The sequence below is a fragment of the Arthroderma uncinatum genome, assembly GCF_011692745.1.
Source record: "Arthroderma uncinatum strain CBS 119779 chromosome Unknown scaffold1, whole genome shotgun sequence".
Lineage (NCBI taxonomy): Eukaryota > Fungi > Ascomycota > Eurotiomycetes > Onygenales > Arthrodermataceae > Arthroderma > Arthroderma uncinatum.
Window position 1 is genome coordinate 2,672,731 of NW_022983863.1, and position 27,852 is coordinate 2,700,582.

The 27,852-nt window shown below is 50.0% G+C and overlaps 5 protein-coding genes across 5 annotated transcripts; 4 read left to right on the plus strand and 1 right to left on the minus strand.

Annotated features, from left to right (window-relative positions):
* Positions 1-229: 229 nt before the first annotated feature.
* On the plus strand, positions 230-12,302 carry GIQ15_00813 (lovastatin nonaketide synthase; the record flags this gene model as incomplete). Its single annotated transcript, XM_033548230.1, has 5 exons — positions 230-863; positions 919-6,760; positions 6,811-7,508; positions 7,561-9,420; positions 9,472-12,302. 5 exons carry the CDS (start codon positions 230-232, stop codon positions 12,300-12,302), a joined length of 11,865 nt encoding a protein of 3,954 aa, XP_033409181.1.
* Positions 12,303-13,198: 896 nt separating this feature from the next.
* Positions 13,199-14,491, plus strand: GIQ15_00814 (sugar transport protein 8; the record flags this gene model as incomplete). Its single annotated transcript, XM_033548231.1, has 1 exon — positions 13,199-14,491. The coding sequence occupies one exon, from the start codon at positions 13,199-13,201 to the stop codon at positions 14,489-14,491; it is 1,293 nt and encodes a 430-aa protein (XP_033409182.1).
* A 1,383-nt stretch (positions 14,492-15,874) lies between these two features.
* Positions 15,875-16,543, minus strand: GIQ15_00815 (Mis12-Mtw1 family protein; the record flags this gene model as incomplete). Its single annotated transcript, XM_033548232.1, has 1 exon — positions 15,875-16,543. The coding sequence occupies one exon, from the start codon at positions 16,541-16,543 to the stop codon at positions 15,875-15,877; it is 669 nt and encodes a 222-aa protein (XP_033409183.1).
* A 1,541-nt stretch (positions 16,544-18,084) lies between these two features.
* GIQ15_00816 (alanine aminotransferase) lies at positions 18,085-22,137 on the plus strand (the record flags this gene model as incomplete). Its single annotated transcript, XM_033548233.1, has 6 exons — positions 18,085-18,558; positions 18,629-19,458; positions 19,517-19,695; positions 20,111-20,332; positions 20,572-21,797; positions 21,880-22,137. 6 exons carry the CDS (start codon positions 18,085-18,087, stop codon positions 22,135-22,137), a joined length of 3,189 nt encoding a protein of 1,062 aa, XP_033409184.1.
* Positions 22,138-25,473: 3,336 nt separating this feature from the next.
* GIQ15_00817 (phosphoenolpyruvate carboxykinase AcuF) lies at positions 25,474-27,767 on the plus strand (the record flags this gene model as incomplete). The annotated part of the gene is made up of 4 exons (XM_033548234.1): positions 25,474-25,523; positions 25,731-25,806; positions 25,858-26,058; positions 26,220-27,767. 4 exons carry the CDS (start codon positions 25,474-25,476, stop codon positions 27,765-27,767), a joined length of 1,875 nt encoding a protein of 624 aa, XP_033409185.1.
* Positions 27,768-27,852: the final 85 nt, after the last annotated feature.

Below are 27,852 nucleotides of genomic sequence, written 5' to 3' on the forward strand. Positions count from 1 at the left end.
TGCCCCCAATGAGGCAACCTAGAATGAACCGATTCGGTTGCATTAACACACCGAACACGCATCGCCGTCGGCAAACTACAAAACGCTCGTAGCTATGTGTAGGTAAAATCGGTATGGGACAAGATGAATATCAATACCCAGTCCCCCAGGCCTCTCTATCGAATTATCCCAAGCATACACACCTCATTCCTTCGTTGTAAAGCCCCAATCAACTACATACTACACCACCATGCCTCAACGCAAGGAGCCTATCGCCATTATTGGCAGTGCGTGCAACTTTCCTGGGAATAGTACCACCCCCTCGAAGCTATGGGAGCTATTGAAAGAGCCCACCGACATTTCGAAATCTATCCCCGAGAATCGATTCAACGCAGACGTCTGGCACCACAAAGACAATGCGCATCACGGCACCAGCAATGTCACCAAATCCTATTTCCTCGAGGCGGATCCCGCAACCTTTGATGCAACTTTCTTTAATATCCCACCAAATGAGTGTGAGGCTATCGATCCACAGCAGCGTATGTTGCTTGAGACCGTCTACGAATCCCTGTGTGCCGCTGGCGTCACCATGGAGAGCCTTCGCGGGTCGCCTACTGCTTGCTATGTTGGGCTCATGTGTGACGACTGGGCCGGCATGCTGGCAAAGGACTGGGACTGCCTCCCGCAGTATGCCGCTACTGGAATCTCTCGTGCCATTATGGCTAACCGTATCTCCTACTTCTTCGATTGGCATGGGCCATCCATGACGATTGATACGGCCTGCTCCTCTTCATTGGTGGCTGTACATGAAGCTGTACAGGTTCTCAGAAGCGGAGACTGTAATGTTGCTGTTGCCTGTGGGGCTAATTTGATTCTGACCCCTGGTGCGTGATCTATACCTTACCGCTGACCGAGTAGCATTGACTAATTATGATTTAGGCATGTACATTGCGGAAAGTAAGCTGAAAATGCTTTCTCCTGACGGAAAGTCACGAATGTGGGACGAAGGTGCCAACGGCTACGCAAGAGGTGAAGGACTTGCCGCAGTAGTTCTGAAAACGCTGAGCCAGGCCATCAAAGACGGCGACAATATCGAATGTGTGATCAGGGAGACCGCGTTTAATCAGGATGGCCGCACGACTGGTATCACTATGCCAAGTAACCTTGCCCAAACGGCCTTAATCCGCGATACTTACAAGAAGGCGGGCCTCGACCCCTTGAATCCTAACGACCAGCCCCAGTTCTTCCATGCCCACGGAACAGGGACGCCAGCTGGAGACCCCCAAGAGGCTGAAGCAATCAGTCGAGCTTTCTTCAAGGAAGGGCAAGTGGCCGAAAAGAAGCTCTGGGTTGGCTCTATCAAGACCATCATCGGTCACACCGAAGGCACCGCCGGCCTCGCCAGTCTTATTGGCACTTCTATAGCTTTGCAAAACAAGACGATACCGCCGAACTTGCACCTCAACAAGGTAGCTGAGAAGGTCGCGCCTTTCTACACGAATTTGCAAATCCCAACTACTAGTCAAGAATGGCCTTCTACCCCTGTTGGCCAACCAATGCGTGCCTCCGTCAATAGCTTTGGCTTTGGTGGTGCCAACGCACACGCAATTCTCGAAAGCTATGACCCCGTTGAAGGATATGTTGCTCGCAAGGAAACACCCTTATTCACCCCCCTAACTTTCTCCGCCCACTCGGAGCGAAGCCTTCGGGGGATGCTAGACACGTACTCTCAATATTTGAGTGCAAGCAATGCGCCTAACATAAACGATGTTGCTTGGACATTGCAGAACCGCCGTTCGACTCTAGCATACAAAGTCGCCATCTCGGGTCGAACCACAACTGACCTTGTCGCTGGAATTGACGCCGTTCGCAGCCAGAAAGACAACCTTGGCGTTCGTTCTTCAGGACTAGAGAAGTTAGCGGTCTTGGGTGTCTTTACCGGCCAAGGTGCCCAGTGGCCAACGATGGGTAGCGAACTGATTAAAGCTTCTTCCCACGTGCGGAGTATAGTCGCACAGATGGACAAGTCGCTTCAGGAGCTACCAGAATCTGACAGACCAAGCTGGTCGATCCAAGGGGAGCTTGAGGCTGATAAGAAGTCATCTCGCCTTGCTGAAGCTGCCCTTTCCCAGCCTCTCTGTACTGCCATTCAAATCGTTCTAATAGACCTACTCAAGGCTGCTGGAACTAACCTGGAGTTCAAGGCAGTTATCGGTCACTCATCTGGAGAGATTGCTGCCGCCTACGCTGCTGGATTCATATCTTCCTGGGACGCGATACGCGTGGCATACTACCGAGGCCTGTATGCCAAGTTCGCTGGGTCTGCTTCTGGAAAGAAGGGCGCAATGATGGCAGTGGGTACCACTTTAGAAGATGCAGAGGAATTTTGCCAACTTGAGGCGTTCGAGGGTCGTATCACTGTTGCCGCAAGCAATGCTGCTACTAGCGTCACTCTCTCTGGCGATGAGGATGCAATCGACGCAGCTCAAGTGGTGTTCAAGGACGAATCCAAATTTGTTCGAAAACTCAGGGTACACACCGCGTACCACTCCTTCCACATGAACGCGTGCTCCGAAATGTATTTGAAAGCAATGGATACCTGTGGTATCGAGTTCAGAGAAGGGTCTTCATCAACCTCCTGGTACTCTTCTGTTGTACCTGATACGAAAATGACCAAAGGCACACTTAGCGGCCAGTATTGGGCAGACAACATGAATAACACCGTCTTATTCTCTCAAGCCGGGATTACAGCTGTGAAAGAGGCAGGTCCTTTTGATTTGGTCATCGAAATTGGGCCTCATCCGGCTTTGAAGGGGCCATGTCTAGAAAACCTTGAACAGGCCTCCGGTGTCGGAGGAACACCCTATACTGGCCTTCTAGAGCGTGGTGTAGATGATGTCAAAGCATTCTCCGCTGCTCTTGGTTATATATGGGAATGCTTTGGGCCTTCAGCCGTCGACTTCGGAGGCTATGATAAGCTCATGTCTGCGAATACCCAGCGGAAGAATCTGTCTGCGGAGCTCCCTGAATACTCTTGGGACCATGCAAGGAGTTACTGGCTTGATTCTCGCGTGGCCACTTCCTACACCACCCGCGAGGCTCCCCATCCTATGTTGGGTGTAAATATTGTTGAAGGGACCACCGGGACACAAGTCCAATGGAGAAATATCCTATTTCCCAAGGAAATTACTTGGATTCCTGGCCACAGACTCCAGGGCCAGAATGTTTTCCCAGCATCTGGCTATGTTTGCATGGCTATTGAGGCCATAATGACACTTTCTACCAACCAGGAAGTACAACTCATCGAATTAGAAGAGGTTGAGATTGCTCGCGCCATATCCTTCCTTGACGACACCACGGGCATTGAAGTCATCTTTACCCTTAATGTTCTATTTTCCGAGTCCGACTTTATCAGCGCAAATTTCCAAATATCGTCATGTCCTAAGGGTGATACTGTACTCGCCTTGAACGGCAGGGGGAAAATATCCATCCGCTTTGGCGAGCCAACTGTGGATGCCCTTTCTACTTCCCCGATTCCGCAATTTAACATGACAAGTGTCGGCATTGATCGATTCTATAAATATCTATCAGATATGGGCTACAACTATTCGCCACCCTTCAAGGCAATTAGCTCCATCCTTCGCAGAAAGGACGCTGCCGTCGGAGAAATTATCGACGCCCGTGGGGGAGCTTGGGAGGATGATTTCCTTATGCATCCCGGATTCGTTGATACCAGCTTCCAGGCTGTTTTCGCTGCCTTCAGTTCCCCTGGTGATGATAGGCTCTGGTCCATTCATGTGCCCACTAAGATCCACCGCTTGTCTATCAATCCAAAATTGGCGGTATTTCCGCCTGGGGAAGAAATTGTGTGGCCTTGGCAAGCTGCTGTTACTAGTGGAACACACGATACCCCAGTAGCCGACATTGAAGTCTTTGCTCCAAATCGAAATGGGGTCCTCATGGAAATCGAGGGCATTGTTCTTGTTCCATTAGCCAAGGCATCCGAGGAAAACGACGTTAAACTATTCTCCAATCTCATTTATGACCTGGCTCAACCGGATGGAGCTGTTGCCGCTCCAAATCGCTTACCTGAAGCTGATGCTCAGTTAGCGAAGGACTCAGAGCGATTCTCCTTTTACTGGATCAACAAGCTCCTCAGCACTATCACTCCTAAAGAAGAGGAGGAAACGCTTCCCCACTATAAACACATGCTCAGATGGTGTAGATTTGTCCATGAGCAGGTTATCAACGGAGAGCATCCTTACGTTGGGCCTGAGGCTGTCAATGATACTCTGGAATTCGTGGAGTCACTTATTGGTGATGGTGGGAAACGTGCTGATATTGGTATTCTCAGGGCTGTTGGCCAAAATATTGCTCATGTTATTCGCACGCGTGGGAATATTCATGAGTATGCCGTGAAGGACAACATCCTCGATCGCTTCTATGAAGAAGCTATCGGTCTAGACATCACCAATCAATGGGAGGCGAATTTTGCTGCCCAAGTTGCATACAGATACCCACGAATGAATATCATTGAAATTGGTGCTGGTACTGGTGGCTCCACGCGAATGATTCTACCCACCCTTGGCAAAGCCTTTTCCACCTATACCTTCACTGATATCTCTGCTGGTTTCTTTGAAGCTGCCGAAAAAAGGTTTAGCGAGTATTCAGACCGCATGATCTTCAAGACCCTCGACATGGAAAAAGATCTAAGTGAACAAGGATTTACTGAAGGCCACTATGATATGGTTCTTGCATCCAACGTGCTCCACGTAGGACCTGATATGGATTTAACCATGTCAAATGTTCGCAAGCTCGTCAAGCCTGGAGGTTGGTTGATTAACATGGAAGTTGCCACTTATTTCCCTAGCTTGCGGGAGGGATTTTCGATGTCAGGTTTCCCTGGCTGGTGGTGTGGTGCCGAAACAGGTCGCCCATGGGGTCCGACAATTTCTGTAGAGGAGTGGGATAAGGTCTATAGACGCACTGGATGGTCCGGTGTCGACACCTTCACCCCCAATATCGATTCGATAGACCATTTGGTTGTTATGGCGACTCAAGCCGTTGACCCTCAAATTCACCAACTCCGATCTCCTCTTGCACCCGAGCATGCCCACCCACAGCGGGAGAATCTCGTAATTATTGGAGGCAAGACTGAAGAGATTGCAAAGCTCGTTACGGAATGTACCAGCGTTCTACGTCCACACTTCAGCTCGATTACCAATGTTACCTCAATTGATGAATTTGCCAATAGTGACACGGAAGCCGTGGCCACTGTCCTCAATTTGGCTGAGCTTGACGTTCCGATCATGAAAGAGCTTATGGACAACCAGCCAGAGAAACTCCAGGGCGTCAAGGAGGTATTTTCAAGGCCCAGAGACATTCTATGGGTGACCAAGGGTAACAGATCTGAGAGTCCATACTCCCGTATGCTAGTTGGTATGGCACGAACGCTTCGCAGGGAGTATTCTGGTATCAACTTTCAAGCTCTTGATATCGATATCCTTGACTCAAACTCTGCCGAACTTCTAGCGGAAACATTGCTACGACATCTCAATCTCAACGCGGCAAACAACCGACTTGTGCCAGGCTCTATTCTATGGAGTGATGAATCAGAATATCATCTCGAGGATAACAAGATCTATACACCAAGGCTAATGTCTGCTGATAAAATGAATGATCGGTATAATTCATACAAACGTCGCATCACCCATGAGGCTCCTAGCAACGGATCCAATATTGAGTTGACCCGCAACAAGGACACTTATGATCTCCGTGAGCCATCCCCACTTAAACCGACGACTGGAGCTGAGGGAGACAGCGAAGTTACCGTGTCAAAGTCGTTGCTTCAATCTGTGGAAGTACCTCTGGCAGGTCACTTCTTCTTGTGCTATGGCATAAATGATTGTGGTGAAAACGTTATTGCTCTCTCCAATCGAAGCGAGTCAGTGATTCACGTACCGAAGTCCTGGACTATACCGTATAGTGGGAATGTCAATCCAGCACAAATGATTCTTTCTATTGCGGCGAATCTCGTCGCCTATATAATTATCACGGAAGCCTCTCCCAACAGCACTATCCTCGCGCACGACCCTGATCAGATTGTTGCTTCTGCCCTTAGCAAACAAGCTGCGCAAAAGCGGATTCGGGTATTCTTCACAACCACACAATTTTCGAAGAAAGGACCACAATGGACATATATTCATTCTAAGACTCCTCGCCGCTTGCTAAAGAAGCAACTACCAAAAGGAGTATCCACGTTCATCAACTTCTCCAATGTCTTAGACGAGAATACCATGGCTAACTTTATAGAGAGCCTACCCCTGTGCTGTAAAAAATCCGATCGCTCAACGTTCTTTGGAAATGACGTTGCAATGAGCCCAGGCATCAGCGCCGAACTGATCTCCAACTTTCTAACTACAGGCTTTGACATTGCAAAAGCAGCTAACTTCACTCTACCTTATGATAGGCCGACATTGCCGTTGAGTGATGTCTCAGGTTATGCCGATAAAACCAAACACCTTACGGTTATCGACTGGGTGGCAGATACCAAAGTTTCACTCACTGTTGAGCCGATTGATCCATACGCTAACCTGTTCAGCGCCGAAAAGACATACCTCATGGTTGGCTTATCCGGTGAGCTAGGCCAATCCATCACCGAATGGATGGTGAGCCGTGGCGCGAGATACGTTGTCCTCACTAGTAGGAAGCCGAAGGTTAATAGCGAGTGGATTGAGAGCATGGAAGACGAGTATGGGGCAACCATCAAACCAATGCCACTGTACGTTTATGTCCATTCTATAATTCCCAACTATTTCTAATTCTTTTTAGGGACATTACGGATGCGGACGCGCTCCACGCCTGCTATAACAAAATCTGTCGGACTATGCCACCAGTTGGTGGTGTTGCCCATGGAGCAATGGTTCTCGTTGATAGCCTCTTCCAAAACATGAGCTACGACGATCTAATGGTTGCTCTAAGACCGAAGGTCCTTGGTGCAATTAACTTGGATAATCTCTTTTCGGAGAATACACTTGACTTTTTCATCCTGTTTTCTTCCATCACGGCTCTTATCGGAAACGCGGGTCAAAGCAACTATATCGGTGCCAACAGTTTTATGGAATCCCTTGGCTTGCAGCGTCGCCGAAAAGGCCTTGCTGCTTCCGTCATAGCTATTTCATCCCTCATTGGTCTTGGTTACTTCGAGCGCGCTGAAGATTTGGACATCGACCAGTTCTCACGATCCGGCTACAGGAATGTTTCTGAACAAGATATCCATACTCTGTTTGCAGAGGCAATTGTAAGAGGCCGACCAGGATCCATTGAGAGTCATGAAGTTGTTTCGGGCGTTGTCCCTACCTATGCGGATGGAGATATCAGGGCATCATACCTGAAAGATACGAAATTCTCGCACCTTATTCTAGAACGTACATCGGCAAAGCAAGATGGTTCTTCGTCCGCTCAAGTTCCTGTTAGAATCCAACTTCTGACTGCAACTACGGAGGAGGAAATTTGTGAGATCATGCAATGTAAGTTTCCCATCCAATTTTTCGAAGCATTAATTACTAAATCCATCCATAGCCGGTTTTACGCGACGGATTAAAAAGATGTTACGCATCCCAGAGGAGGACGACTTTAACAACACTGCCTCTCTAGTTGAGCAAGGTGTAGATTCCCTCGTTGCCGTTGAAATCCGGACATGGTTTATTAGGGAAGTCGATGTTGATATGCCTGTGCTCAAGGTACTAGGCGGCTCTTCCGTGTCTGACCTTATAAATGATGCCATGCAAAGAATATCTCCTGATCTGGTCCCCGAGCTTGGCTCTGAAGGAGCTAAACCTGAAACCGGCGGTCAAATCCCTACTCCGCCAAAAGAGGCTCATAAGCCTGTTATCAAGCCAGCATCGGTGGTAGTTGACTCTGCTCAGTCCACGCAGGCCACCAACCCCCAGGGCAAGGTGCCAGTTGCCAGTTTGACGCCCCCAGTTGCCGCAACCACGGATGCCACAGTTAAATCGTTGGGTGATGATTCAAAGCGAGCCCACGAAATTAACCAGGGTACACAGAATTTCGATCGCTTGGTGAGATCCGAATTCGTCGAAAGGATGTCCTTTGGACAGTCACGTTTCTGGTTCCTTAACCAGGCACTGAGTGATAAGACAACGTTCAACATGGCAATCTTGGTCAGACTTAATGGCCGTATTCGTGTCAAAGACCTAGAAAGAGCCTTGGATGCTGTTGTTTTGAGGCACGAGGCTCTACGAACACGATACTTTTCTACTGGCGAATACATGGAGAGCCCAATGCAGGGAGTGATTCCAACCTCTGCAGTCAAGCTAGTGGTTAAACACTGCAAAGACGAATCGGGTGCCTACAGAGAGCTTGATGAGATTAGATCTCACGTGTGGGATCTAGAAAACTGGGAAACTATGAAAGTATCGTTACTCTCGTCCTCAGAAACGATGCACTATCTAGTCATTGGCTGTCACCACATTGGTATGGATGGATTCAGCTTCAACGTTTTCTATAGCGACCTCGAGAAGGCGTATAAAGGCCGAAAACTCCCTGATATTCCTAAATCTTCTCAATACAGCGCATTCGCAAGAACGCAGCGCGAAGATTGGGAGAACGGCAATATGGATGCGGATCTCGCATATTATCGTGAAATTATCCCGGATGGCCTCAGCCCCCTTCCATTATTCCCGTTTTCAAAGATCAGCACTCGTCTACCGCTAGACTCGTATGGCACATATAGCGCTGACATCCGCATTGAGCCTGCTCTGACAGCAAAAATTAAAGCGGCCTCCCGGTCCCTCAAATCAACCACATTCCACTTCTTCCTTGCGGTTCTGCAGGCCCTTGTTTTCCGCCAACTTGATGATTGTGAGGAATTCTTCGTTGGTGTTGCAGACGCAAACAGGACCGACGACAAATTTATCAACACCTTAGGATTCTTCCTTAATCTCCTGCCTGTTCGTTTCGAGCGTCATGCTGCAGAAAAATTCGGGGATGCAGTACAACAAGTTCGTAACAAGGTGTACACTGGGCTTGCTCATTCCAGGTTGCCATTTGATGTCCTGCTAGATGAGCTAAAGATCCCCCGCTCAGCCACTTCCACTCCCATTTTCCAAGTTTTTGTTGACTACAGACAAGGCGTCCAAGAAAGACAAAAATACATGGGCCTTGATGCTGTAGGCGAAAAATGGCATCTTGCGAGAACAGGCTATGACATGACTCTCGACATCGTTGAGAATCCAACTGGGGATACCCGACTTGAGCTTCGCCTTCAACAGCGACTATACACAGCAGAACATACGAGGCTGTTGTTGGAAGGTTACGTGAACCTCCTAACAGCCTTTGCCAATAACCCAACCATAGACTGGAATGCACCTGATCTATGGGGTGGGGAAACAATCAGCAAGGCAATCGAAGTCGGCCGTGGTAAGTCTTCTAACCCAAATACATGCAGAAACAATGACTGATGTAAAACAGGCCCTTCACTTCAGTACGAATGGGCTCCTACCGTGATGCATCATATCGACAATATAGTAGATCAGTACGGCACCAACATGTGCCTCAAAGATGGTACGGGAAGGACAATGACTTACTCACAAATGGCGAACCGGGTCAACTCCATTTGCTTTGCCTTAGTCGCAGCAGATGTTGCGAGAGGAGATAAAGTTGCTGTTTTCCAACAGCCCACCGCTGACTGGGTTTGCTCACTACTGGCGATTTTCCGTGCTGGAGCGATTTATGTTCCCCTCGATCTCCGCACCCCCTTCCCTCGCCTCGCCGCTATTGTCGATCAAGTCAAACCTCACGCCATCCTTGCCCATAGCCAAACCCGAAGTGACGTTGAATATCTCAAGGCTCCAAATTCCGTTGTCGTTGATATCTCCGGGTTGCCAACCACTAGCCAAGCCATGCCAAATCTTGCAAAACCCGATGAAGTCGCAGTCATCTTATTTACTAGTGGCTCCACAGGAGTCCCCAAGGGTATTCACATCAACCACCGCAACATTATTAGGCAGCTTGAAGGCTGTTCGAAACAATTTGCATTAAAGGACTCTGCTTCTTATGTTTTGCACCAAACTGCATACTCCTTTGACAAATCACTTGAACAAATATTCACTGCACTTGTTCATGGTGGAGCACTCTATGTGGTCCCAGCAGAGCAGCGTGGCGATCCCATTTCTATTGCCAACATTATGGCTTCTGAAGGGATAACACACACTGCAACAACCCCATCCGAATATCTCATGTGGTTCCGGTATGCTCGAGACAATCTTATGCAGTGTAAGTCTTGGAAGTGCGCCTTCCTTGGAGGAGAAGTTGCTTCGGATGCCGTGCTTGAAGAGTTCCGCAAACTGGGCATGCCTATCAGAGTGTTTGACAGCTACGGGCCTGCTGAAATCACGATGTCATGTGCTAAAGTTGAGCTGCCATACCGCTCTATGATAACAGGGCACCCAGCTCCAGTGGGCTTTATGCTACCTAATTACTCTGTTGCTATTGTGGACCCGAAGATGAACCCTCTTCCTCTTGGTTTCGCTGGCGAGATTGTTGTCGGAGGGGTAGGTGTTGCTGGTGGGTACCTGAACAATGATAAGCTCACACAAGAGAAATTCCTTCCCAACAGCTTCGGCGGAGACGGGATTGTATACCGTACTGGCGATAAGGGGCGCCTTACTGAAGATGGTGCTCTCTTTTTCGAAGGCAGAATGGATGGTGATACCCAGATCAAGCTACGTGGTGTGCGTATAGAACTGGAAGATGTCGAAAGCAGCATACTTCAAGCGTCTACTGGTGCCCTTACACACACGGTCGTTACTCTACGCGGAGAGCAAGACTCTGCTTTCCTCGTTGCCCATGTTGTGTTCTCTGCAACTTACACCGAGGATCGTGATGACCTCCTTGCACGTCTTCCGATGCTTCTAGCACTGCCTCAGTACATGATCCCTACCATTTTCATTGCGATGGATGATCTCCCTTTTACCACGCATTTCAAAATTGACAGAAAGGCTGTGTTAGCTCTTCCAATCCCAGAGGCGGAAAATGCGTCTGCAATGGAGTTTGCCGATCATACGGAAACCGAAGCTCATCTTGCAACTCTCTGGAACCAGATAATTCCCGCTACACGCGTTTTAGTGCCTAATTCCGACTTCTTCCATGCTGGGGGCAATTCCCTCATGCTTGTCAAATTGCAAGCAATGATACGACAAAACTTCCGCGTAAGCATTCAGCTCTTCGACATAATGAATGCCGGTACACTGCGGAGCATGGCCCGTTTAATCGACGATGCCCTTGGAGTCAAACAGTTGGATTGGGATGCCGAAACTGCTCTCCCAACACTACCCGCGTACAACAAAAGTGTGATCTCCGAAGTCTCACCTCCAAAACAGAAGGATATGGTAGTTATGATGACCGGTGCCACTGGAGTCCTCGGTAGGAATATGCTTGCCCGTTTGGCCTCAGATAATCGCATCTCGAAAGTATACGTTGTCGCTGTCCGCCCACAAAATGGAGTTTCGGCCATCACGCGTATCCCTAACCACGGAGAAAAGATTACTATCAAACTTGGTGATCTCGATAAGGAACGTCTAGGTCTATCCGAAAAGGAGGCGACTGTCCTAGCCGGCGAAGTTGACACAATCCTTCACTTTGGCGCCAACCGTTCATTCTGGGACTCGTACCACCACCTCCGCTCTACCAATGTCTCTAGCGTCAAAGAAATCGTCAAGATCGCATATCCTCGCAAGGTTCCTATCCATTTCATTTCATCGGGAGGAGTCTCCGCTTATTCGCTCAACACTCCCCCTGCCAGTGGTAGCGACGGATACGTCGCGTCTAAGTGGGCTGCAGAGAAGGTACTTGTCAACGCAGCGAATGAGTTAGGGTTGAAGACTGTTGTACATCGCCCCACCAAGGCTCACGGCAACATCTCTACTGCTCCAAATGAGATTCTAGACGAGCTTCTGTCACTCGCCAAGCAGTCCCAGAAGAAACCAGACCTCGATGGTCTCAGCGGAAGTCTAGGCATTGTTCCTCTTGAACGCATTACTGGAGACATCATGGGGTCTATCTTCGACTCACAGATAATGAATTCCAGCCAGCCGCAAATCGTCACTCACTCCAGTGCTCTCAATGTTAATATCAAGGACTTTGCAGACAAAGTATTGCAAGATAAGGATGTTGCCGCACTAGAAGGAATGCCGGCTCTTAAGTGGATGGGCGTGGCCAAGAAGATGGGCTGGAGCCAGTTCATGGTTGGCCATGAAATTTTCATGAACAACTCCGAAGACGAAATTATATCCACCCGATAGCCAAAGAGGCAACATTACCACCTTTTGGTAAATCATCAACATATGTATATTTCTTTATGTCTTATAGCTTTCTCCTTTGTTTGATGTTTCTAGTGTTTTAAATCATTCTAGATATTCTTTCTAGTTCTCTCTTGTGTATCTATACTCAATTTGGTTATCAAATAGATAGTTTTTTACGATTAGATACTTCATTATAACTCTTGCTTTCCATGGCCAAAAAAAGTTGTCAATGACCGTAAAAGAATAAAATAGTGACGAGCATGGGTATCCTTATGCAACAAGTATCTAAAAGTATTAGCCAACTACAATTCGCCATGCACTTAGATAGTTATTCAAGCATTCGATATGCTATATCCGACTCCAATATCCTGCTGACTAAGCAATTGTTCACCTGCGCTAAACATCTCGACGTCACTTTGTGAATATCCAACTACACGTCTTGATCCTCCAGGTACCAAATGCTAGAGTATCGCTTTTCTAGCAACCAAGTTAGGGCTGACTTCGCGGATACCGCGGACTGGGTCAAAAGCCCTTTTTAAACATTATATATCCTATATTCGAGGTCCTAAATGAATGTACAAATGGCTCCAACCTCCACTTCAGCCACGATTACTCCCTACCTCATCTTCCTCGTTTGTATAGTTACACTCGGCCCCCTACAGTTCGGATATCATCTGGTAAATCTATCTTCATCTCATTATTTTCTATGAAACTTGCATCTTTACAGAGGCAGCTTATCCCCCTGGATTCCCCCGTGGGGATTAGGTTACATTAGCTGACATGAGCTTTACGGACTCTCTTCCCGTCATTAGGCTGAGCTAAATGCACCTCTAGCGGTGATAACTTGCAAGAAAGACCACATTTTTTCTTCTACTAAGCTCCCGCAATGTATTCCTATGACAGACGCACAATTTGGCCTAGTGTCCTCGAGCTACACTCTAGGCGGACTCATGGGTGCTCTCGCGGCTGGACCTCTTTCCACCAAGTATGGAAGGTTACTTGTTCTTCGCGTGTTGACAGTGTTTTTCATCTCTGGACCCGTTGCTGAAACTCTTGCTTCTAACATTCCATTATTTGTGGCCGGGAGACTGATATCCGGTATTGGCGCTGGTGCTTCCCTCGTGGTTGTGCCGATCTATATTTCCGAAATCTCTCCATCAAATAGCAGAGGATTGTTCGGAGCCTTCACTCAGGTAATGGCCAATGTTGGAATATTAATGACACAGGGACTGGGATACTTTCTCAGCAAAGGCAGCATGTGGCGTATTATTCTTGCAGTATCAGGCGTCATAGGTGTATTTCAGCTCGTCGGCCTTGTATTCGTTGTTGAAAGCCCTATCTGGCTTGCAGATAACCAGCAACTAGGTCAAGCTAAAAAAGCTCTCCAGAGAATACGCGGTCCAACTGCAGATATCAGCCAAGAAACCAAGACCTGGGCCGCCAGCACGCCTTCTAGTCGAAGTGATGCCATGGTTTCTGAAGCAGAAGAAGAGGAGTCCCTCCTTGCAACTTCACAGAGCACCATGCCCGCCGCCAAAGTACCAGTGACCATGTTTGGCGCGATATCAAACCCAACGTACAGGCCTGCAATAATATCTGTCATTGCGGTCATGCTCACACAACAATTCACTGGCATCAACAGTATAATCATGTACAGCGTTTCGATTCTCTCCACCATTTTACCCACAACTGCGGCTCTTCTAACGGTGTTGGTGTCGTGTCTCAACCTTATAATGACCATCGTCTGCGCACCACTATCCGATAAACTTGGGCGCAAAACATGTATTTTGCTCAGCATAGCCGGAATGGGTAGTATGTCCATGCTCCTTGCTATCGGAATGGCATCTAGCCTCAAGATCCTTTCCGCAGTGGCCACTCTCTTGTTTGTAGGGAGTTTTGCGTTTGGCCTTGGCCCAGTTCCCTTCATACTAGCCTCAGAGTTGGTTGGACCTGAAGCAGTTGGAGCAACACAAAGCTGGGCATTGGCGACAAGCTGGATAGCTACGTTTATCATAGCCCAATTCTTCCCGGCTCTTAATGATTATATGGGGGCTAAGGGGGAGATTTACTGGCTTTTCACGGCTATGGCAGTGATACTCGGATCGTTCATTGGTTGGTGGGTTCCTGAGACAAAAGGGAAGAGCAACATGGATGAAGTTTGGCAGCGTACTGTCGGAGCAGATGATTGATCTGACGTTGGATCTTACTCAGTTCTTATTTATAATGTTCTCGGATTTCGATACATAATGGTTTTGGGCGGTGTTTTGGTTCTTCGGCTAGCAAGAGGAGTTCAGTCGCAATATATGCATAATTGGTCCCTGAGAGAGTCCATTCTTCACGTCATGTTGAGATCATAATATATACAAGCAAACAGGCAACGAAGGTAAACGCAAAAGCAAGAGGTATCTAACTCAATTGAACGATCAATTTATTCCTTCCCGTCCCAATAAGAAACCCCAGCGCTTAACCAAAAATCCGATACACACGCAATCAAGACGAAAAAAAAAGGTTTATATTCATCTCCTTTCAAGCCTACTTAAAGCTCTTAGAACATCACTTAAATCTTCCCTCTCTGTATTTACCGCTCTGCGTATATTACTATTTCCCTCCTCTTCTCCTTCAAGCGATGGCCCTGAAGCTTGTTGGCCTTGTGTTAAGTCTCTCTCCTCTAGCCTTTGCGCACAGACTCGTAATATGTGGCTGCTAAGGTTATCGGCAGATTGTCGGAAGACTTCTATATTGTGTATACCGGCCGCAAAGGAATCTAACGTTGGCGTTAGAGAGGCTGATAGCCGCGTTAGGCGTTCTGATATTGACGATATGGAAGTGTCAATGTCTGGACTCGGGTCGGCTGGATCGGGATGTGTTTCTTTAGGTTTTGGGTTTGGTTTTGGTTGACGTATTATATCTAAGAGGGGCTGTTGAGATGGATCGAGGAGTGATGGGTCAATGGCTGGCAGTTTATGGGATAATGGCTTCGCTGAAACTTCTAGGGCAGTTGTAGATTGTTCAGGAGCCTTAGGAGGGGATCTTATAGGGGGTATTGATGGAGGCCGTAGCAGTGCGGCGAGAGATTGCCGCTCTGCTTGAAGTCTGTAGTCAATCTATTTAGTATATCCTTGGACTTCAGGATTAAAAGAATTGCATACCGTCGAATATGTTCTTCTAGCTCTTTTATCTTGTCTGTATTTTGCACGTTCTTTGGATTCGGCCTTTTTACCACAACTGCTGGAGATGATGATTCTGGGCGACTGAACCAATCTGATAGATCTGATCGATCGCCAAAGTCTTTAAGCAACTCCTCTTGTATGACACGGGCTATATATATATAGACGATTTATTAGTAAATCAAACAGCTTTTCGATATTGCCAATGAGAGCGACATACCAGCTAATCTCGCACTCTCATCTTCCGATCGTGAGCCAGTTGGTTTCTCCCCAAGAGCTCTGGTAGCGCACCATGTGAGTAATTGCCTCATCCGCCGTGGCTCTGGTAAGCCGTCACTCGCTATATGTTTATAGAAATGTGCTGTGTCGACTTTCTTATGTGGTAGAGCTATTTGAGAATCCATGTCAGCAATTCCCTAGAAGGGCAAAATATGTTCCAGGGACAACCGCACCATTTGAAGTACCGCTATCAATCAACGAGCTTGCTCTGCGTCCTCGAAGACTCAAGCTACTTCTTCTTTGACCTTTGCGACTCTTCTCCTTCCTCATATCCTTATTTCTTTGAATGACGGGTGTGTCCGCAAACGGTAGTGCAATTTTTGTACCAGCATCGCGTAAGTCTTCCGGCGAACTTTGTATGGCTTCCCCGTTTTCTTGTCTTTGCTGTTGTTGGGGTTCATGCAGCTCTGGATCCTTCGCCTTTACAGGTTTCCGTTTCTTAGCCACAATAATGGGAGGAGGCTCAAATTCAGGTATCTTGTTCCGAGATTTTGATTGCTTTTGAGGTATAGGGTCAACAGCCTCCTGAGCCAACCGCTTTGTTTTGGTTCGCGCAGATTTATTATCTACAGGTTCTGAAGACGGTTCTATAACACCATTCGTCGCTTGCTTTCGCGTCGTGACCAACTTCTTCTTCTGCCGCGGAATGGAAGTAGTGGTCTTAAGCTCTGATGTCGAGCTTCCTTCTGAAACACCGTTTGATACCGTTCCATTCGTCTGTTTCGATTTCTTGGTGTTACCCGCTCGAGTGAACTGGAAGCCTTCGACATCCTCGTCGTAGTCAACTACTTGCATATCATTCAATGTCAGTAAACAAATCACCGGTCTTTGTTGACCACCTCGTCACAAGTGGTAGGGATAAGAGTATTTCTCACTCGCTTTCCGCTTCACCGCCGACCCATTTACTCCATTTCTCCCAACCGCATGCTCTTTAGCCGCAGAGGAGAGAAGTTTAGCGGTCGAAGGTGCCTTTCCCCTCCCGCGCGCCTGTGACATAGCCAACCTTGGCGATCCAGTCAACAATTCCTGATGAGCCTGTCGTGTAGTTGGACGTATTCTCAGCAACAACTTTTCTTCGTCTATGACACCGCTGTTTCGAGTCGATGCGCCGCCTGGCCCGCAGCTAATATTTCCAATATGATGTTCAAGCAGTCCCGTACTTCTCGTAGTCGTGCTGGTGGCCACTAGGACGGCAGTCATGTCCAGGGGTTGTGGGATGCCGGTGAAATGACGCTGCGCCAAACGGCGGAGGTAATGGTTCTGTCGGTCGCAATAGATAGACGTCGTCTGTCCTTCCTTGGTGATTTGATTCAACCCACGCAGCACTCTCTTATCTTCGACCGTGGCGCGTAACCAACCCCCGTGCGCAAGTCGAGTCCCGCTAACGATGAATCCGAAGCAATCGCGCTCTATCCCATTCCTTTCTCTTCTGGTTACTCGCGTAACTCAGCTGGTCCCTTTGCCCTTCCCTCAATGCTAATCCAGCAAGTCCTTTTGTATCGAGCTCGAGTAATGATCCAGAGGTGTTTGCGCGTAGTTGGCTTGACTCCGGCTCTTCAGGCTGTCCGTCCTGCCGGCTAGCGGTGCGGTGTGTATATTCGATATCCGTAAATCAGTCCAACCAGGTCGAATCCTCCGCTGCTGTCGTCGTCGTCGCTACGCAAGCCGAAATCGCGGGCGTTTTCTTCGTCTTTAAAGATGAAATCGCGGGCGGAACAAGGACAGGAAGACTAGCCGCTTTGGGGAGGTTGTTTTGGTCTTGGCATCAGTACCATTTCGGGTTAGTCAATATTATGTAATGCTTATATAAGATATCTAAGGAGCAACTATTATCCGTAGATCATTAGTCATCCTAACTTCTTCCTGCCATCTAAATCTATATAAAAGCTCACTCTTACAACTGATCAAAAGACGGTATATCAAAGAATAACTTCATGTATTATTATACTGAGACTAGCATTTGGTATAAAAGAGTATATTTTTGAGAGACAACCCGTATCATTGATATCCTCTGATAGTTGGGTGGATAATAAGAACATTCCAAATATCAAATATCTACTCCGTACGTAGCCATGAACTAGTATAAGACGTTCCAGTAGATGTATGTCCATAATCATGCTGGACAACTGTTAAAACTGTTAAAAGCGTCTTCTTTACCTGGCCGGGGCAGGTTTCTCACGTGACCATACAAATCGTGGCCTAGCTCGACCGAGCTTCAAGCTTCGCATCAACATCAACATTCAACCAGCAAATCAACCTTCCCCTCGTCTCCAGCCTCCCGCACTTACGAACACACATAAACACGCAGATACACTCTTTTCTCATTCTCTGTCGCCATGGGTTCTGACCCGCAGTTTGCCAAATACCCCGACCTCTCTCTCAGCCAGGACATCTTCAACCTCTCGAACCCAGCATGTCTCCCGTCCTCGCGCCAGAGCTCGCTCAAGAAGCTCCAATCTGCCATACAAGAGCACAGCATGGCCCCGTTGTATAGGCACCTTGCCCATCCGACCGAAGGAGTGCTTAATAGCTCTGGGGAGGGTACGTCACAGACCCCAGCAGCAGGCGGTTCGAGCCCCGGCGGCACCGGTGTGGTGGTGACTTCTGATATGTTGGCGCGGAGGCCGTCGAGCACTCGGTCGGAGCTGGTATGGGATGAGAAGCTGTATGATCGGCTGGTAGCTGACAATAAACGGGAGCTGGACGGGTTGGCGAAGGAGGAGGAGGAGGCGGCCGAGGCGGCTGGCGAGACGGAGGTGCAGGCTGCGAGAGGGAAGAGGGCGGAGCTTTGGGCGAGAGTAGGTGATAAGGTATGTATTACATCCTAACTACAGCCTCTGGATCTCAATTTTCTTTTCCTAATCCGTGGGTTGGGTTTAGGATAAAGCTATTGCAGCGTATGAGGCCGTGTTCGAGAATACCGGCGTCCTAGGAACCAAAATTGATATCGTGCTTGCCATGATTCGCGTTGGCCTGTTCTTTGGTGACAAGGTCTTCGTTAAGAAAAACGTTGACCGCGCAAACACCCTTGTCGAATCCGGGGGTGACTGGGACCGCCGAAATCGTCTAAAGGCCTACAAGGGCCTACACATGCTCACCATCCGCAACTACAACCTTGCCGCTCCTCTATTACTTGATAGTTTGTCAACATTCACTAGCTACGAGCTCTGCAGCTACTCTAACCTCGTTATTTATTCCGTCCTTGCTGGATCGTTGTCACTTAAACGTGTGGATTTCAAGGCCAAGGTCGTTGATGCGCCTGAGATCAAGGCCCTGCTAGGAGAAGGAGAGGACAGGCTATCCGCTTTGTCAGGTGCTCTATCCTCTGGCCCTGGAGCAGGTGATGAAGAGATGAAAGATGCCGAAACCAGCGCAACTCCTACTCCTGCCACCGCATCCAAAGTCGTTAACCTTACGACCCTGGGCACCGAGACCGGCGTAGAGTCTGAGACTGAAACTCCCGTCGACTTTACCCCGTTGACCAGCTTGGTTCGCAGTCTGTACATGGGGCAGTACCGCACGTTCTTCACAGCGTTAGCGGCTGTAGAAGATAACTTCCTCAGCCAGGATAGGTATCTGTTCGAGCACCGTGCATGGTTTGTGCGTGAGATGAGACTACGCGGATACCAGCAGCTACTGCAGAGTTACCGTGTCGTAGGTCTGGAAAGCATGGCCGGTGATTTCGGCGTCACTGTCGACTTCCTTGACCGGTATGTGTTCACTGCCTTTTTCTTCCGTTTACCCAAAATGCTAACCATTTATGTATAGGGACCTTGCGAAATTCATTGCAGGAGACAGGATATCATGCACCATCGATCGAGTCAACGGGATCATCGAGACCAACAGGCCTGACGACAAGAACAAACAGTACGCCGATGCGGTCAAGCAGGGAGATGCACTGATCACGAAGCTACAAAAGTACGGACAGGCCGTGCGGTTGAGAGGGAGTGAGCGTGGCTAGCCCCCCTGTACCAGTCGATGCAATGACTTCTAGCTGTTCTGTTCATGTTCTTACTCCCTCGGCAGTGATAGATAGAAATGTACAGCATTGATCTTCTTCATTCTCCCCTGACCGTCTACCGTCATACGTAGGCCCTCTTCCCATCTCGTATCAACACCCGACCATAGCTGCCTCCCCATGCTATACCGTGAGACTATCTCCCCCTGGCACTCGTATATCATCGCCTCAGGTTTGTCGATGGTCATATCCTGGCTCTCCTTCACTCCTTGACACGCCAAGCCCCTGTTAACCACCAACACTGACACGCAACTTGTCGCATAAAGTACACTCCCAGTGCAAAAGTCGGTCAATTGAAGCCATTGAAACGCGATGAGCAGATGGAACATGAACGGGCCTGCCAGCTAGACGTCTGGCTCACCTCCGTCTCACCGTCATAGACTCTCACTTCTCGCCGCTGGATCTAACCGTCTTAACCATGGCTCCCCGCCTCTCTCTACCGGCCATCACCACGGCGTCATCAACTTGCTATACTTGCTTTTTCGCTCAATACTACGGACGTTCCCCTCGCTTCCCCGGTGCCCGTCTGGCAGCAAAGCCGTCGTCGCCTCGGTCACAGAGTGCAGGTAAGTCCAGTCGGCGTCCGTCGTTTGGATAGACAAGAGGCCATATCATGCATCACTGGTCCGCCATCCCGCATCGTACCCCCACCTTTATAGCAAAGTCAATCAGGAAGAGAGCAAGAGTCATGGGAAACGTATAAGAGTGGTGGGCTGTCCGCTCTTTGCCTCTACAATACATCCTCTCTGCGTTGTTGCTGCCATCACTACCTTTATATACGCAGGCCGTACTAATTCATTCGCAGCTACCCTTCGTCGATATTCTTCCACCATGGGCTCCGTTCCAACTCCCCGCATGAACAGGGGCAACATCAACCCAAACGTTATCAACGCCCAGTATGCCGTCCGTGGAGAGCTGGCCGTCAAGGCGGAAGAGTACCGAGTGGCTCTTGAGAAAGGCCAAAAGCTTCCCTTCGACAAGGTCATCTTCGCCAATATCGGAAACCCTCAGCAGCTCGAGCAGAAACCCATAACCTTCTCCAGACAGGTGCTGAGTATCTTGGAGTACCCGGGCCTGCTCGACAATGAAGAAGCCCTCAAGTCCTCCTTTGGATACAAGTCGGACGTCATCTCGCGGGCCAAGACGCTGCTGGCAGACGTCCAGAGTGTCGGCGCATACAGCCAGAGTGTAGGCGCTCCCGGGATCCGCCAGAGCGTTGCAGACTTCATTGCCCGCCGTGACGGCTTCCCTTCCAACCCGGCCGATATATACTTGACCGCCGGCGCCTCATCTGGCGTCAACACGCTCCTCAACGTCATCTGTGCTGGCAAGAAGACTGGTGTGCTCGTCCCTATCCCCCAATATCCACTCTACACCGCAACTCTCGCCCTCATCGACGCTACCTGCGTACCATACTACCTCAACGAAGCACAAGCTTGGGCCACAGATGTCGAAGAGATCAAAACCGCACTATCCAACGGCCAGGCTGCCGGAACTGATATTCGTGCCATCGTGATCATCAACCCCGGTAACCCCACTGGCGCCAGTCTCAGCCCCGCGGCCATCAAGGATGTCATCGACATTGCTGCCCAGAAGCAGCTAGTCATCATTGCCGATGAGGTATACCAGACCAACGTCTTCAAGGGCGAATTCACATCCTTCAAGAAACGCCTGCGCGAGCTCCAGGCCGAATTCCCAAATACATACGATGCCGTCGAGCTGGTTTCACTCCACTCCGTCTCCAAGGGCATGGTAGGCGAATGTGGACATCGTGGTGGCTACTTTGAGATTATCGGCTTCAAGCCCGAGGTCGTCGAACAGATCTACAAGTTTGTGAGCATCATGCTCTGCCCACCGGTAATTGGCCAGTGTCTGCTCGAGTGCATGGTTCACCCACCCGTGAAGGGCGAGGAGAGCTACGAGTTGTACGAGAAGGAATACAATGGTATTTCCGAAGGCCTGAAACAGCGTGCGTTTGCGCTCTACGAGGCCTTCAAGAAGATGGAAGGCGTCGAGTGTCAGGAGCCTCAGGTATGTCTATCTTATTCTGTTACTTCTTTTACTTCTTTTACTTCTTCAATTGTTGAATACTTGCATCCTAACGACCGTATAGGGCGCCATGTACCTCTTCCCTACCATCAACCTCTCCGCCAAAGCGATCGCTGCTGCCGAGAAGGCAGGTCGTAAACCAGACGTATTCTACGCCCTCCGCCTCCTCGATGCTACAGGCGTGTGTATCGTTCCCGGCTCAGGCTTCGGTCAGAAAGAGGGCACTCTGCACTTCCGCACGACCTTCCTAGCTCCAGGAACCGACTGGGTGGATCGCATTGTTAAATTCCATGGCGAATTCATGAACGAGTTCAGAGACTGAATAACGACTATAGACGAGACAAGTGACGCGGAGAAAGGAGGGATAGATGATGCATACATCGGTTACATATAAATATCTAGCCGCATATCCAATTGATCCATGACGATCTTGGTTATATAGAATTGCATTTTGCATGAATAAAAAGGTCCGATCTAGATTATATGCACACCATCCCTGTTCCTGTTACCACGCCAACCACCACCATCACATAAACCGCGTCTCTAAATATCCCACTACTGCCCCTTTCTCCTGGTTCCTCATTCTCCTGGTTCCCAAGAACGCAAGTTCCCGCATCGGAACAAACCGGCCGATTTCCCCGGCAAGCTCCCACCTTCCCCTCGGGGCGTCCCGGGAAACCGGAAAGTGCGTAAGCCAAGGTAAATACCCGGAGTCTTGCCGGAATTAGCCGTGACGAACAAGCTAGATATATAATATAATAATGCTATAATCATGGTACATACGGAGTACGGAGGAGGGAGATGCAGATAAGGGCGGATATGAGGATGTGAGCTCAGTAAGCGCGTTACGCAGCTCGTCGATCGTCGATCATCGGGCTCTCCTCGCTGCAGGGCGCATGTGAAACGATGGCGGTGGTGAACAGATTATGGATGAAGAAGTGGCTGGTAGAGAGTTACGCAGCTACTCCGTAGATAGCGAGGGGAAGCTCGAGACGGGCAAGGTGTACGGAGTCTACGTAGGCTGGATGATCTATTGTATAGAATCCGGCCTAGATCCTGGATAGGACAGCCAGTGGCTGATAGTCCTGGTTATCGATTGGAGATGACGAAAGCATGTCCGATGTATGAGGGATAATTGAATCAATGGGATAGAGAACCGGGAAGGACGAAGGACGAAGGAGCCGGAGTCAGATGCATGGATGGACGGTCAAGTCAGGGTCCTCAAACTGAGGCATTATTCTGTCGAGTATCAAGTATCAGGAAGCAGGCCAGGCAGGAAGGGTCGGCATTCAGGAGATCCCTGGACTGATCCCTTCATTTCAATTCTATTCCAGGAACTGATATACCAGACAAGCACGCGAAGCTCTTCTAAGCGTCTAGGCAATAGCTTGTTCATCCCACTAGTCCGGTCGTCATGTCGTCTCATCGACGTCGTTATCTCTGCTCCATGAAGTATATGATAATACAGTGTGGTCAGAAGTTTATATTAAGAGTACTGATAGCTATCCGCTGCACATCACCCAGCAGCAGGGCTAGGACTAGTAGGGTAAGGCATCATGAGGGGAACCCTTGCAGCATATCCCATCCCTCATGTCGATAAGATAAGTAGATAGTAGATAGTATACGGAGCACTCCGTAGGGGGATTCTAGATAACCCCGGAGATAGTTCTTCCCCCGATCATTGCTTCAGCGTGAAGTTCCCGCACGTCGTACGGAGCACAGGAGACGTAAGACGCAGTAGCACGATGCACTAGTCGCTGGTGCGATCGATGGTGTCTCAATTATAATTATTTTAGGGAATTCGTCGCAAGCGCGTTTCCCGCATCGGGGTGACCGTCGACCGACCATCGAACGATCGACCTATCCCCGTTGCATCCTCGCACGGCATGAACCGCTGCCGAAACTGGACCTGACTAGGAAGCAAGAGAAAAAGTCGGAACAGAGTCAGTCGCGGTGTAACATGGCCCAACGGCGATCGATGGATTCAGCCAGGAATGACGAGGTTTCAAGCGAGAGGGCTACTTCTGACGAGCTGTGCGACTCCTCCGTACGTCTCCAGCTTCTGGCGCGAAAATGAGACTTGGGAGCTCTGGAGCTGTCAGTGCACAGGATCCCCGGCTAGTTCCTGCTTCTGCGCTGTTCTTCCATGAAGAAAACGACAACGAAAACCCCAGAAAAAGAAAAATAAGGGGGAAAGAAAAAGAAAGGGATGGCAGGTTCTAGAGGACGGAGGATGACTGCCCGAAGCAACGGAGCTGTGGAGGAAGACGGGAAAGAAGGTACCAGGGTCCCATTTCTGTTTCATCTCTGGAGGCCCAATTGACCATTTTCCATTCTCCTGTTTCCCGAGCCCTACCTGATGCCGCCTGTTGGAAAGCCACGATATGTCATTTGCGGGAAAGCCTGCAGACAGGGGGGAGAGAGGGAAAAATTTCTATCCCTGTTCGTGCATGGGCTGGGTCCGGCGGGGAAGGTGGATGGATTGTATGGACAACGATCCTTCGGACAGGTGCCGAACATGCATCAGAAGGTACACCTTGCGATGGAGCTAGCAAGCTGAGCGGCGGGAGCTAGAAAACCTCAAGCGCAACGTGACGCGGAATGAGACACATACGAAGCTCTTAGCAATGGCAACTCGGCAAGGCGGCCTGGCCAGACGAGTGTACCTGAATAATTGGTAGTCTGGCCAGCAAGCCCACGAGAATCGCCACCGAGGTAGTCTCCAAGCCACGGCGCCAGCGATGATGTAAGAGGTCAAGGAGACTCCGTAGGACGATGCTGGGTGTAAGCATTGTGGCGTAGCATGGCGGTAACCCATGATGGCCCCGTACGGAGCACAAACTCGATCCATGCAAGCAGGGCCTGTTATTTGCTGTGTTTGAGCCTTGTTTTCACACGCTGACCTTCCACATCCAACATGGCCTGCAGAGATTTTCCTGGTCGTTCAATTGAGTAAAGTTATTGTTAGTAAGTGAAACCGGAGGGAAAGTGAAAACAAAAATAGCCAATGCCTGTAGGTACGGAGCCTGTACGGACGGAGATGCTGTACGGAGTGTGGCTGCGGCTCCAGTGGCTGGCCAAGGCGACTAGGAGAGCAAGTTGGGCTCTTGTACATCATCACCATCATCATCTCAGTATCGTAGTGTCACCATCATCACCATCATCACCATCTAGTATCACCGTCGTCGTCGTCGTCGTCGTCGTCGTCGTCGTAGTAGTAGTAGGAGAGTAGTTGTAGTCATAGGGAAGTGGCCGGGGAAAGTCGGAGGTCACGTTGCCGCAGCGCCACCGGCCGGGAGAAGCCGGGAGCGTGGTGGCCCAGGCCCTGCGAAAACCCCGTGCCCTGGCTGACTTTTTGCGCTCCACCCAAGCAGCGAGGCAGCAAACCCGCCGGGCAGCACCACGATCCATCCTGCAACCCCTGTGACGCTTGCGCTCCACGAAAACGAAAATTAAACTGCTCCTGTGCCGTTAGATATAATAAGCAACCATGCTGCCCGCTCTCTCTTCCGCTCGTCGTGATCAGATACATATACCCTCTCGTCCCTCCCGCATTCCTGCTTCCTCTTCCTCTTCCTCCCAAGCTCAACAGTCGGACTTCTTCAGACAGCAAATCTCGAAGCAAGAACGCTCCAACTACCACTCTACATCCCTCAAAATGGTTATGCCATCAGTCAACCGGACGAGTTTGCACCCCACCGGTGTCCAGTATGTGCCATCCCCTGTTGTCCCCTTCTCATCATATCCCTCCCTTGTTTGCCAATGTAATTCATCTCTCTTGGCGGTGATTGTACGATGTCTATAAGAGTCATCATGCCTGTCTTCTTTGTCACTATCCTGTCACCATTGGCCGTCACTTTTATCATTAGCATACTTCATACAACTTGACATGGCTGACCGTGACCTCTCTCCCAGGCCCGCCGTGGGACACACCGAGATCGAGGAAGAACTCCACGAGACCGCCCACATCGACTATGACCGTGTTGCAATTGTAAGGTTTCACCCTAGAACGCCCAATGCTTCCATTACTGACTGTCTACAGATTGCCAACCCCTCCGTCGCCTCTCTCTACGAAGATGCCCTCGTCTACGAGACTGGAACCGCCATCACCTGCAGCGGTGCCCTCACAGCCTACTCCGGTGCTAAGACCGGCCGATCCCCCCTCGATAAGCGAATTGTCAAGGAGGAGTCCTCGTCGAAAGACATCTGGTGGGGACCTGTTAACAAGCCCATGAGCCCCGAGGTACGTTCTTGCTCCCTTTGATTGCCCCTTTAGGCACGATATCACTCGCCCCGCACTCTGGGGTAACGTGACGCCGCATTCTTGGCAAGCGCGCTGGCGGATATCTTGGCGTCTAATTTCCTTGGCATAATGAGGCTGACTGAAGAAACTGCTAAAAATAGGTCTGGAGAATTAACCGCGAGCGTGCCGTCGACTACCTCAACACCCGCAACCGCATCTATGTCGTCGATGGTTTCGCCGGATGGGACGAGCGCTACCGCATCAATGTCCGCGTTGTCTGCGCCCGTGCCTACCATGCTCTCTTCATGCGCAACATGCTTATCCGTCCATCTCGCGCCGAGCTTGAACACTTCCACCCCGACTACGTTATCTACAATGCCGGCTCTTTCCCTGCCAACAGATGGACCGAGGGTATGACCAGTGCCACCTCCGTCGCCATCAACTTCGCCGAGAAGGAGATGGTCATCCTCGGAACCGAATACGCCGGTGAGATGAAGAAGGGTGTCTTCACCGTTCTCTTCTACGAGATGCCAGTCAAGCACAACGTCCTCACCCTCCACTCTTCTGCCAACCAGGGCAAGGACGGTGACGTTACCGTTTTCTTCGGCCTGTCTGGAACCGGAAAGACCACACTCTCCGCTGACCCCAAGCGTGCCCTCATCGGTGACGACGAGCACTGCTGGACCGACACCGGTGTCTTCAACATCGAGGGTGGTTGCTACGCCAAGTGTATCGGCCTCTCCGCTGAGAAGGAACCAGATATTTTCGGTGCCATCCGCTTCGGCTCCGTCCTCGAGAACGTCGTCTTCAACCCAGAGACCCGTACCGTCGACTACGATGACTCCACCCTCACCGAGAACACCCGCTGTGCCTACCCAATTGAGTTCATCGAGAACGCTAAGATCCCATGTGTCTCCGATGGCCACCCCAAGAACATCATCCTCCTCACCTGTGACGCTCGCGGTGTCCTCCCACCAATCTCCAAGCTCACCACCGAGCAGACCATGTTCCACTTCATCTCCGGCTACACCTCCAAGATGGCCGGTACCGAAGATGGTGTCACCGAGCCACAAGCCACCTTCTCCTCTTGCTTCGCCCAGCCCTTCCTTGCCCTCCACCCAATGCGCTACGCCAAGATGCTTGCTGACAAGATCCGCGAGCACTCTGCCAACGCCTGGCTCCTCAACACCGGCTGGGTCGGTGCTGGTGCCACCACCGGCGGCAAGCGTTGCCCACTCAAGTACACCCGTGCCATCCTCGACGCCATCCACTCCGGTGAGCTCGCCAACGCCGAGTACGAGGTCTACGACACCTTCAACCTCCACGTCCCAACTTCCTGCCCTGGCGTTCCTTCTGAGCTTCTTAACCCCAAGACATCCTGGACTGGCTCCGCCGACTTTAAGGAGGAGGTAACCAAGCTCGGTGTCCTCTTCAACGACAACTTCAAGAAGTACGCCGACGAGGCCACCCCAGAGGTCATCGCCGCTGGACCCTCTGTCGCCGCCGCCAAGGTCGAAGAGACCGTCAAGTCTGTCCAGGAGGCCGTCAAGCCAGTTGAGGAGGCTGTCAAGCCCGTTGAAGACGCTGTCAAGCCTGTTCAAGACGCTGTTGTCAAGCCAGCCGTCAACGCTGTCGAGTCCGTCGTTGACCAGGTCAAGGCCGCCGTTGCTGAGCCAGAGAAGGTTCTCAACGGTGATGCCCCCAGCTAAACGATCCCTTACACACTACATTTTTTCCGCCCACATACAAAATGTACCATGATCCCACCCTCATCAAAAATACCTCTTGGACCCG